The sequence below is a fragment of the Diaporthe batatas genome (genome assembly GCF_019321695.1).
Source record: "Diaporthe batatas strain CRI 302-4 chromosome Unknown Contig00007, whole genome shotgun sequence".
Classification (NCBI taxonomy): domain Eukaryota; kingdom Fungi; phylum Ascomycota; class Sordariomycetes; order Diaporthales; family Diaporthaceae; genus Diaporthe; species Diaporthe batatas.
The window spans coordinates 1,322,247-1,334,294 of NW_025408554.1; the positions used below are offsets into that span (position 1 = coordinate 1,322,247).

The window sequence follows — 12,048 nt, forward strand, 5'->3', positions numbered from 1 at the left end:
ACAGTTTCGCGTCGGTGTGACTCAACCTCCGTCTGACACCTGAACCATCGCACAATAGGGAACAGCCGGTGGGCTGTGAACCTCACTGAGTAGTTTGAAGTACTAGAAGACCTTTATTTACCGGCACTAGTAAATAGCGAAGTAAAAGTTTAATCATTAATTCTAAAATTACTAATTCTCAATTTAAACTTGTTCATCAATAGTATAATAGATACCCTAGCTAAGACATTATAATAACTAATTCACAACTTGTTTATTTATTCCTAGCAGTTTTCAAACCCATCCCGTCACGACTATCCGTATCTAATACTGAAGTGATCTCCCCTAGCCAGCCTGATATAAAGCCAAAGCGTAGATGTGAGGGTTAACAGCGCTCAGGTTGAAAGGAGTGACATATAAGTCCTCATCAGTCAATGCCAGGAACATGGTACCGTTAATAGCTGGGTCGCCCTCGAAGGTGGAGACATTGGGCTGGATAGTGTAGGCCGAGTTGCCATTGAGGTTCAACAGGGGGGAGTAGGTCACGTTAAGCTGCGAAGCCCAGAGCGCGAACTTGGGCGCGCCGGCCGAGGTCGAGGTGACGTAGCTGTTATTGGGTCCAACGGCCTGCCCGGGTTCATCCCACTGAAGGAAGACCTGGCGACCAGGGTATGACAGTGGCTGGGTGCGATTGTGAGTGATGGCCGGGGAGCAGTTCTCGCCAACAACATCCGAGTCGGCACAGAGCTCCTCGGGCTCGATGTCATCGGTGTTCAGGGTATTGGCGTAGTCGCCGAGAGTCTCGTTCCAGACATCAGCACCGTTGATTCGGGCGGCGTTGGGCTGATTCAGGATGTGGAGGGCCGGAAAATTCTGCCATATAAGCTGCTGAGTGCCCTCGGGACAGGACGAGATGTAAGGCGCGAGCAGTGTCCAAGCCCAGGACTGAGGAATACCAACCTCGAACCAGACGGGCATGGGGAATTGACCGTTAAACTGTCGGAAGATCATCTGCTGACGGGCTTCAGTGGTGATGGACTGCAACAGGATCTGCCCGACCTCACGCGAGTCGAGGTGGTTGAGAAAACCGTAGACGCCGGACTCGCCCCATCGAGTCAGCTTCTGAGAGAAGTCGACGTACTCGCGCACGTTCATCGATGGGTAGTTGTACGTGCATTGCTTAGGTGCGTTGTCACCAAGCATGTTGGTTAGGATAGTAGCATGGCCAACTTCCTGCTCAGCCATATACTGCAGCAAATATCGGTCCTCAGCGGTCAGGCCGGCAGCCTCAAAGTCCTCATCGGAATAAGTGGCGAGACCGTAGTGAAACAAATCCAGCTCAATCCATTCCTGATACAGGCCGACGGCGATGGACTGGTAGTCGAAATCAGACTGAACCCGGTAAACGGGCTGAGACCCGTCGGTGCCCAGCCCACCAGCAGGTGTGTACGGCGCCGGTTGGTCGGCGTGGAGGTATCCATCTGCAGGGTAGTCGTACTTTGCTGGGTTTGGTGGTAAAGCCGGGATGGAGGAAGCAAGGACGTTTGTAGACTGGGCTCCGGTGGTTGTTGGCGAGGGACCAGTGTACGGGCCGTGACTTGTAACATTGGTATGAGGGATAGCTGGTACCGTCATGGCCGCGGCCGACGTGATTGTCGTTGCTGGGGTAGAGACCACGCGCTCTTCAATGACGGGCGCGGCAAACACCGGGCGTGTAATGGCGAGAATACTGCCCACTGCTAAGAACCCAGCCATGATTGTGACGGTTACGATGAATGAAGGATCCAGAACCTGTCTGTCATCGAACACGGCAGAAGAACTGATTCAATATATACACTATTACACTTCTGGAAGGAATATCCACGTCCTCGAGCTCAACCTCTCTATGACGAGGTGCCATCGGGCTGTGGGGTGCGAGCTCATCGACATCTTGAGCCAGGCATGCATCGGTCCATGTACCTAAGTAGGTGATTCCATGGCTCTGGTCAACTTCTGCTTGGAAATCAGGTACAGGCTTCAGAGATTCAAAGGCGCACAAGGATCTTCTCAAGATGTGATCGACAGGATGTTAAAGATGCTCTGTGGAGTAGGTACACGTGCAGGTGACAGTCACACTGCGTGTTGTTCCGTAGCACTTACGTCGTTGACTTTCAAACCACAAAAGTCCTACCCTGTCCATGCAACCTGTGACTGTGACCTTTGTGTTCGGACACAGCTTGACGTAGGGCTCTCATGATTCCAAAGTGGCAATCGTAGTACCACCATTTATCCCTTGGTATTCTCGTGGCAGTACACGCACAAATATCCGATTTTGAGAAAGCCGCATTGTCATCGACTTGCTTGATCCTGATGGACAAGAAGAAGCACGTGGGGAAAGGTGGGTCACATCAACATTGGAAGTTATCTTTGCCGTCAAGGATGCAAAATGTGGAGTTTGCCGAGGTGCCACAAGACCACACGCTACAACAAAACAGTTGCAATGTGTGGTACAGCAAGTCAGTGCGACGAATAGGATGGCTGTGAACAAGTGACATCTACTATTACCTTTGCATTACCGTAAAGAGTCGACCAAAAAGTTCGTAATTGCCTTGACTGTGCCAGAACACCTCTCGGCGATCTCGGATAACTCAGCATTCGCTTATGTAGATGCGCGGGAAAACCTCGTATTCAATGACGGGTACATAGACGATCTCCCGTGCCACTGGCAGTGGCGGTTGGAAGTGGGGGGAAATCTGGGTTTTAGTAAATCACATCAACGCAAAATACCACATGGCAGTTGCATTTAGTGGCGTGTTTCTTGCCGACTTGCAAATCTGGCAGGGAGAAGTCCCTGTTCCTAAAAACACATAACCTACATAAAAGCCTAAGTAACTAGGTACCTAATACGAAATCAGGCAGCTCTAAGCAGAATTATACAAAGGGTGTACAGAGAGAGGCTCCTAGAAACTGTGGCGGCATAGATGCAAGATCCTGGCGAGGTGATGACTGTTATCCCCGGCACCCCGGCACCACACCTTGAGCCTCATGCTTGCTTTAAGGCTTTTCAGGATTAGTCCACAGCACTATAGCAGTTTGGGCCCATATAAATCTGGACTCCCTCCATACTAGCACCCCTGTCCGGAGGTTTTGCTCCACACCTGCATGAGAAGGAAATGGAATCCAAATCGACAGCCAAGATGATCATCGGACGAACCGGCCTCGATGAATTGATTGTCAACGCATACTGACGTCTCCCTGACAGCCGAGCGCTACCAAGCACTGACAGAGTACGCTTCGGTAATTTGCATCGTACTTCTAAGTTGTTCGCCTTACCTTAAGGAGCATTTTCACGCCCGCTGCACGTGCCGATGCAACGCAATGAGGGCCTCTCCGTTGACATGGTGGCCTGACCGAGAAACGTGTACTCGTTAATTGAATCTTCTTCGCTATCTCAGCAAACATTTGAAAATCATTAAAGTAGTTTCGTTCTCAAGTCGTATATATCCCAAAGGCAAGGACTGACTTGAAAAACTGATAGGTGAATTCCGTAGCTACAGTAAATGACGCACGTCTGCGAGCAGCCAAGCGCAAGACTCATGCCAATCACATACCTGTTTGAGTAGGTACATTATACTTGAAGCTAGCTACCATGGATTTCATCTCCCCAAGATTCCAGGATATAAATTTTAGGAATTACTTGAGTGATGCCGTTTCTATGACTTAGCGCATAGCGTGGTTCAAATATTTGAGTGTCCCCAGAGACCGCAAGAGATGAAACTTGAGGCTATCACCACCATCGCAGGAGACAAGACCGTTGAAAATTTGACTGCTCGAATAAGAACCTGGTCAAGTTTCGCGCATATTAGCTTCAACAATGTCTTGCGGATGTGGACTCCGGGAGCGGTGATTTGTTTCCAAACCTGTCTTGACATGAAGGTCGTGCTGTTTATTTGCCTGTCCCGACAAGGAGATCCACGCCATTTTTTCCGACCCTCATCAATGCTTCAGGGTACAGGTTGCGGAGCATATACCCTTTGAAGATATCCGCTCCTCAGCCTCACCTGGGCAGGGTTTGGCTCTACCAACCCTACAATCATAGACCTAAGCGAGATGAGTTTCAAGGGCTCTAAATATGGACTCCAACGTGCTGCTTTTAGCTGCCATCAAGCAAACCTACGAGGCGAGCATTCCGGCGATGTGATCAATATTCGCAAATCTTTCAAGTCAATACTTGAGGGAAATAGACAGGATGTAAATTTCGGGCTCCACACAATCGGAGTCGGCCCCAATCCAAGTTATGAAATTGTGTGGGCACACCGTCCCGAGTCAGGGGATTCTTTTTCACGATGGCACCATGATCTATTTGTAACCATCTCTCATACAGATACGAGTCGACAGTTAGAAACAGGGACCAGCTGTGTAAAAAGGGAGACTGCAACGGACTTCAGCGAAGCTTGGAACCTGGACGCCGAAATTTGCCACCATGGCAGGCCAAACACCCACGCGACAGCAATGTGCCTGGCGACCAGCAGCGACCGGAGCTTCCGAGCTCAATTATTGCACTTGCAGTTCAGCCGCTTTGCAATATGAGTAACTAGGCGCGCGCATCTCGTCCTGGATCTTATCATCTTGTCGCAGAACGGCATTCGGACTTGCACTTGAGCACAACCCGCCGAGATGGCAACCACCGAGGCCGGGGTTCTAGTCACGATATGGATCCTCTTTGCTCTCTCCACGACGTTCCTTGGCCTGCGCCTGTGGTGTCGTCACCACTATACTGCGGGTGTCTGGTGGGATGACTTCATCCTCATCGGCGGCTGGGGCTGCGTCGTCGCCGCCAATATATCCGCATCCATCTACGTCGCCGCTCATCCCGCCGATGGCAATTTCAGCCTTCTGTTCGCCAAGGTTGCGGCTGCAATCGCCTGCGCGCTGACCAAGACCGCTTTCTGCACCACAATTTTGAGGCTGCTGAGCCCGGCACACCACCCTGCGTGGAGATGGTTTGCCTGGTACCTCATGGTATCTTTCGACTTGGCGACTATCCTGCTAGTCATCCGGCAGTGGGCTAGGCAGTGTGTGTTCGAGTATGAAGACGGCGATGTGCGGTTGACGAACCCATTGGGCAGAGGTCAATGTTGGCCAAATGAGGTTGTGACTGGAATTGCAGATTTCCACATGGCTTATTCCGCGGCCACAGAGTGAGTGCACCCGGTTCTGGTGAAAATGTCCAGATATATTGCCTCGTCATGTGCTAAGCATTGACTGTAATTTCCAGCTTCATCCTATCCCTTATTCCCTTGCATCTCATTTGCCGCCTCCGGCTTAGTCGAACAGAGAAAGTAGGAGCGGCCACGGCTATGGGCTGTGGAATACTGTAAGGCTACCTACTTAGGTGGTTACCACCCATGACATGGTAATCTCTCTGTACTAAGCTCAAGTGCTGATAGTGATCCAACAGAGTGTCCATCGTTCCACTGTGCAAGCTGATTGTCTCGCAGCGAATGCGAGGCACTCCAGGATTCACAAGTAAGTTCATGTTCATACCAATGACGGCAAGTCTCGAATTTAACATTATTTAGAATGGTTCATTGTGTCAATGTGCCTCGACATCATCGAGCCGCTTTTGACCATCGTTGCGCAATCTATACCCATTCTCCGCGTGCTCCTCCGTGACAGAGCCACAGGCCGCGAAAGCTCAAGATATGTTACCATTCTGGAGGAAGAGAGCTCGAGTTGCGTGAGCAAGCTCAAGTCACCCGCTGAGCGATACACCTCAAGTCTAGCCAGTAAATCCCGCCTTAACTACCCGCAACTGGAGACAAGGCCAGTAGGCTACGATGAGACATGGGAGCAAATACCGAGTCCTGCAAGCCAGAACTTCCGACGCCGTAGTGTCGTGGCCCTGCATGAGATGGAACCCCCAGTCAGACCATATCCGGCCGTGTCAATTATTCTTGACACTCAATTCGGTGATCTGAAAGAGGAATGGGTAGGTTGAGACTCCGCGGCACATGAGGGTCCAACGGACTTTCAATGATTTCAATCAAAGAACGCTGCTTTACAAATCCATGATGCGTAGAACCCTATCTGAGCAAATTTGCGTATGTCGCTGGACTTCTGGCGAAGCATAGGGGCTCTGTGCCTTGTTCTGCCAATCCGAATTGGTCTCAGTGACCGATTCTTTCTTCAAACAACTCTAGAGCTTTGTGCCTCTCGCCACTTGACAAAGCCCCCGAGAAGTTTCTGTTCTTTCTGGTCCGGGTGAGAACCGATCATCTACTGCGTGTTAGATGGAAAGCGTCTGCTCTCGCCGGAAACAGGAGGATAAGACACGTCCTGGCGTGCAGCCCCGACTCTTGATCGGCCCAGGGGCATCTTGCCCAAAGTGAATATGCAGCCGCCATTTTCCACACTTTCGTTAGCTTTAGCAGTATCCCGACAGAGGTGAGAGAATGCAAGACAAGCACCATCTCACCAGCAGCTCCGGCGCCGACGTCGCTTGGCCTCGCTGCACAGCCTTGACGATGCCCTTGTCCTCCACCTTCCGCACCGCCACAAAACCCTCCAGTATGTCTCCTAAAGGTAAGCCAAGTTGTCGTATGCTCAGTCTGAGACTGTAGCAGGCGTCGAGACCAGTCGTGGGAATTCTCTGGCCCCCAGATAGCGCTAGACCGCCAATAGGATCGCACTCGACAACATTGATCGCTATAAATTAAATGTTAGGCAACACTTCTGCCCAGTGTTTGAATAACTTGCTCGGTCAAGGATAGGTAGCTTTGGGAACATTTGCCAGAAGTCTGAAATTCGTAACAGCCGCCTCACCATCAAGGCCTGCGATTGAAGCAACAGAGATGCATGCTGGCCATGCAGTCAGTGTTGCCGAGTTCTAAGCGCCGCAAGTCGAATTTGTTGAGGAGATAGGCTCCAGCTACATTATACCTTTTATTTAACTGTTTGGCTTTTTCTCAAGTCCAAAAGTACACATCTTATGTCTCATATCTTGTAAATGAAGTAAATATTTACGTAATGTAAGGGTTTCATTTCTAATTCATAACTATATCACACAAAATAAAAGTAAACTATCTTAACCGAAGCCTTATTCTGAAATCCTGGCCCTCTTTAACAGAAGAAAACCCCAGAACCGGTTTGCCCAAGTCGACTTCTGGCAAGCCCGGCTGCCCGACCATCTCGAAGTCGAATCGCCTAAGAAGCGTCGTAATGAATATCAACGTGGCATGCTTCGCGGCATGACGTCCAGTACAAAGGGTCTTTCCACCACCGAACAGTCGCCAGCTCGGGCTACACGTCAGCACCTTGGTCTTCTCGCCTGCGAACCTGCCAGGTCGGAAGCTCCTGCTGCCCTCACCGTAGACAGAGGCATCAAAGTGGTTTCGTTTTTAATCCCCATACATATAAAATGTATGTGGCACCTTCATATAAAGGTAAAGGCTCAAGACCCAGCGTTTAAAAAAGATATAGTGCCAATAACAGTGCAGAGAGAATACAGTAAAGTTCTTGCGAAACCAGTCAATTAGGAGCTTTAACAATGCAACACACCTTCCTGAATGCCCAGCCGGCTGCCATGTAAGATATGCAGGAGAGGCTTATGTGCTGTGATACTGGACTAAACTCCAGACATATCGATTTTAGTTTAGCTATATAAATTATTAATAGGAGAGGGGACTTATAATATAAAAATATAATATTATTTAGTATCCCTTCTAAGTATAAGGTTAAAAGATTTATAATTATAATTTTATAATTAGTTTTTTATTTAATTATATTATATTATTATAACTTTATTTAGTTTTATTTAAGCTTTTTTTAAGTTTTTTTAACTTTAATATTTTTAAGGGAGTTAAAGCTTTATATTTTTTAATTTTAAGTTTAAAATTCTTATAAATCTTAATATATTTTAAATTAAGTTTATAATCCTTTAATTCTTTTAGAAATATATTAACTATTTTAAATATTAATAACTTCTTTTAAAGTAAAAGTTTATCTTTATATAGTTATAAATTTAATTATTAATAGTTATTTCTTTTTCTATTTATAATAGAGTTATTAGAATTATAAATTTAAATAATAGAGTATAGTTACCTTACTTAATTATCTTTTAGTTTAGTTAAGGAATTACTTTTAAGTAGTTTTACTTATAGAGCTAATAGATAGGTATTTATTTATAGAGTAGAGCTAGAACTTATATATATTCCTAATTAGGGGAATAGTAGCTTTATCTTTATTTATTTTAGCTAACTTGTATTTAAAAAGCCTAAGTTATATAGTAATATTATATATAGTATTTAATAGTATTAAGATTAAGTAGCGTATAGTTTATAATAGCTTTAACCTTTAATAGACTAGGTATAGCTTAGTATATTAATATAGAAAGGTATCTTTTAATAATAAATAGTATTATAGATAATTATAAAGTTATTATAAAAGTTTTATATAGTAAACTTAATTAAGTTAATCTTTAAAAGATATATTATATTTTATCTCTTTAAAACTTTAATTATTTACTTTTAACTTAATAATAGAATTAAAAAATATAAATAGTTTATATTATTTAATATTATATTAAATACTTTATTTAAGGAACTTAACTTTAATTAATTATAATTCTTATAATTATAATAGTTATAAGGTTTATATTTTAATTTTAATATAATTATAATTAATAATTTAATATATAATTATTATTTTTAATTAATCTTAATTTAATATATTAATATTTTATATCTTTATAAGATTAATTACTTCCACTATTCTTAATAACTTTATAAAGTTATAATTTATTATAATAGTTTAAAAGTTATTGTTTATATAAAATTAAAGATTTATAATATTAATAACTATATATTTAATATTAATATAAGAGACTTTTAATAATAGTGAAAAGTTAGACCTACTTACTCTTTTAAAGGAAATTTTTAATTTTATACTCTTTAATAAAGTTTCTTAAAAAATTCGCTAAGTTTAATTAGGTATTAATATAAGTTTTTAATAAAGGTTAAAGTTACTTTAATCTTTAAGTTTATTAAATTTTAAAAATTTAAAAGTATATAAAGTTATATAAAAATATATTAAAATAGAAGGTATTTTATAAAAGTAAGGTACTTATAAAATAAGTTAAACTTACTTAATTTAGTAAAATAAAATTTAACTAATTAATTAAAATATTTCGACTTTAAAAATTTTATTAGCTATTATTAATAAGAGTTAATAAGTAGTTTAAGTTTTATATATAATTAGTAAAAATAATTTAAGTATTTAAATATTAAGTTTAATAAAATAATAAAACATTTAAATTAAATAAAGTTATAAAAGTTAATACTTATTTATTTAATAATTATATTTATTTATTTAAATTTCTTTAATTATTTATTTAATATAATAATTTATATATAAAGTTATATAAAAATATATATTTAATTAAAATTCTTTAAATTTTTAATACTTTTAATATAATTTATTTTAAACTTTTAATACTTTTATTTTTATTTTTAAGATTTTTATCTTTACTTTTAAAACCTTTTAATTTTAATTTTAATTTTAATTTTTAAATATTAATTATTTATTTAAATATTAATTACTTATTTAAATATTAATTATTTATTTAAATATTAATTAAATATTTAAATATTAATTAAATATTAAAAATTAAAAAATATATTTTTAACTTTTAATATATTTTTAAAACTTTCAACTTTTAATATTTAATTAATATTTAAATACTTAATTAATACTTAAATAAAAGTTAATATTTACAAATTTAAAAATTTAAAAATAATATTAAAAGGATATTAAAAATATTAAAAAAGTTTAAAAAAAGTTTATATTAAAAATATTAAAAGTTTAAAAAATATAAAGTTTTAAATATTAACTTAAAAGATATTTATAAATATAAAAGAGTTATTTAAAAAAAATTAATATTAAGTAAGTAGTTAATAAAAATTAAATAAATAGATATAATTATTAAATAAGTGGATATTAGCTTAACTAAAAGGTGTAGATGTGTGCCTGTGTGAACGCGGAAGTGGGGTAGGGACCATGGGGCGGGGACATTAATGGCCGGTTGTGTTATACACCCAAGTATATTAATCTGGTTTCCAGCACAATGGAGGCTGGCATTCTTTACCAATCTTACCTTCACACCCACATCCCAAAATGACAGATGCCAGTGGTTCCCGCATCCGTGTCGCCATCATCGGCGGTGGACTTGCTGGAACGACCGTCGCGAATGCCCTGATCCAGATTCCACACCTTGAGGTTCAGGTCTATGAATCAGCGCCCACCTTCTCAGAACGCGGAGCAGCTGTTGGTTTCGACTCGCATGCATTGGGAGTCCTGGAACTCATACTGCCCGGTCAAAAAGATGAAATCTTGAAGAAAGCGAAGGCAGTTGCGCTGAACTCGGTCCGCAATGTCATGGTAAGCATCCATCTCCGCCATCTTGAGACCGTCACCAGGACTAATGCGACGTCGGCGGAAGGGTTCAGGACCGAGCGCCGGCCAGATCGTCGCTGACCTAGATGGCGAGGATTCCGGTGTGATCGTCCACCGTGCTTCTTTGCTCCGCGAACTCGTGGCACGCTTACCCAAGGAAGCCTTGCACACTGATAAGAAGCTTGCTAAGTTGGATCTCAAGCACGGTACTGGTGCGATCCAGGTGACTTTCTACGACGGCACAACCAGCGAATCCGACGTCGTCATAGGCGCGGATGGCATATTCAGTACGGTGCGCTCGCACGTCCTCCAGGATAGCACCAACGACTTCGCCGCGTCGCCTGCAGGGTTCTGGGATTCCAGGATCCTTGTACCGTTCGAGAAGGCAAAAGCTATTCTAGGCGCGGAAAAGTTCGAGGTTGACCGGCAGTGCGGTTACATTGGAGACGGTGCTTTTGTCATGCACGATGTTCTGGAGGACCGGACTGTAGTGCAGTGCATCATCTCTGCCATCGAGCGCGAGCCGACGCGCGATAGGAAACGGGCCTTGACAAGAGAGAGCCTAACAAAGACTCTGGGTGCGTGGCTTGATGGCCCGATCGGAAAGGAAATTATAGAGGTAAAGTTATATTCACCCCAGACCCGATGCTGTGCTTACCTAGCGAGTAGCTTTCTCTTGAACAGCAGGACCTACATGGCTATTCTCAGTGGGAACATAAAGCAACTCCAACGTATTCTCACGGTAATACATGTTTGATCGGCGACGCAGCTCATGCTATGACTCCATGGCAAGGTTCAGGGGCAGCTATGGCATTCGAAGACGTGGCCGTTCTTCAAGAGCTTTTGAGAAACACCGGCTCTCCAGCTGACATCTGTGCGGCATTGAAGGCCTATGATATGGTTCGACGACCACGCTGCCAGAGAGTCATCAACTCCAGCAGGGAGACTGGCATCATCCTCTGTGGGAAGGACGCGAAGGCAGATTTGGATCCACAAAAAATAGGTGAGGCTTTGGCGCACATGTGGGATTTCATCATGGGCTTGGATATGAGAGCACACCGGGCCGATGCTTTGAAGACATTCAGGGAGATGGACAGGGCTTAGGAGACAACAAGCCTGTCACGAAACATATTGCTCCTTGTAATGCATCACACTATACCAAGATCTCAGGATGTTGTGAAGGTATTGCTACTGAAGCTAGTGTTTGGCTATTTGGGCTCTAATTAATAGCATGCCAAACGCGCCATCATGTCGCTATCATTAATACATTCTGCTTGCCCCTGCTGCTTTTGCTTCTCTTTGTCCTTCCAAGCGCACGGAATGAACAAGCTCAGCAGTGTTGGTCTGGATTGTGGCGGGGCACGGCGATCTGTGGACAGCCTGCCGTAAGACAAGCTGGATTGAGCGTTCCGCGGCGCATTGCATTAGTGCTGACAGGCAGATGTGCCTTGTTACAACGTCTCAGTCCTTTGATAACCAATAGAATAAGCACCTGGGGCATGTTGTGTGATTTGGGGGCTGTCGCACAATATTTGAATCGTGGGGGCTGTCACACAATCAACAGGCACCAGCATCTCCGAGGTCGACATCAGGCTGCAATCGGAAGATCGCAGGAAAATCTCCACTTTCGCCGTTGAA

General features: G+C 43.0%; 3 protein-coding genes across 3 annotated transcripts; 2 read left to right on the plus strand and 1 right to left on the minus strand.

The window, feature by feature from the left end:
* Positions 1-324: 324 nt before the first annotated feature.
* On the minus strand, positions 325-1,734 carry KVR01_006995 (uncharacterized protein; the record flags this gene model as incomplete). Its single annotated transcript, XM_044783192.1, has 1 exon — positions 325-1,734. One exon carries the CDS (start codon positions 1,732-1,734, stop codon positions 325-327), a length of 1,410 nt encoding a protein of 469 aa, XP_044644426.1.
* Positions 1,735-4,635: 2,901 nt separating this feature from the next.
* On the plus strand, positions 4,636-7,578 carry KVR01_006715 (uncharacterized protein; the record flags this gene model as incomplete). The annotated part of the gene is made up of 5 exons (XM_044793163.1): positions 4,636-5,159; positions 5,237-5,335; positions 5,420-5,487; positions 5,541-5,788; positions 7,489-7,578. The coding sequence occupies 5 exons, from the start codon at positions 4,636-4,638 to the stop codon at positions 7,576-7,578; spliced, it is 1,029 nt and encodes a 342-aa protein (XP_044644146.1).
* A 2,490-nt stretch (positions 7,579-10,068) lies between these two features.
* KVR01_007001 (uncharacterized protein) lies at positions 10,069-11,653 on the plus strand. Its single transcript, XM_044781416.1, has 3 exons — positions 10,069-10,395; positions 10,457-11,029; positions 11,080-11,653. Exons 1-3 carry the CDS (start codon positions 10,132-10,134, stop codon positions 11,512-11,514), a joined length of 1,272 nt encoding a protein of 423 aa, XP_044644432.1. The 5' UTR covers positions 10,069-10,131; the 3' UTR covers positions 11,515-11,653.
* The last annotated feature ends 395 nt before the right edge of the window (positions 11,654-12,048 follow it).

What these genes read in the sequence shown, in the direction of transcription:
- KVR01_007001 (XM_044781416.1), top strand. Translation starts at nt 10,132, where the DNA reads ATGACAGATGCCAGTGGTTCCCGCATCCGTGTCGCCATCATCGGCGGT. An exon ending in ACTCGGTCCGCAATGTCATG is followed by an intron (nt 10,396 to 10,456) that starts GTAAGCATCCAT and finishes CGTCGGCGGAAG; the next exon opens with GGTTCAGGACCGAGCGCCGG. An exon ending in TCGGAAAGGAAATTATAGAG is followed by an intron (nt 11,030 to 11,079) that starts GTAAAGTTATAT and finishes CCTAGCGAGTAG; the next exon opens with CTTTCTCTTGAACAGCAGGA.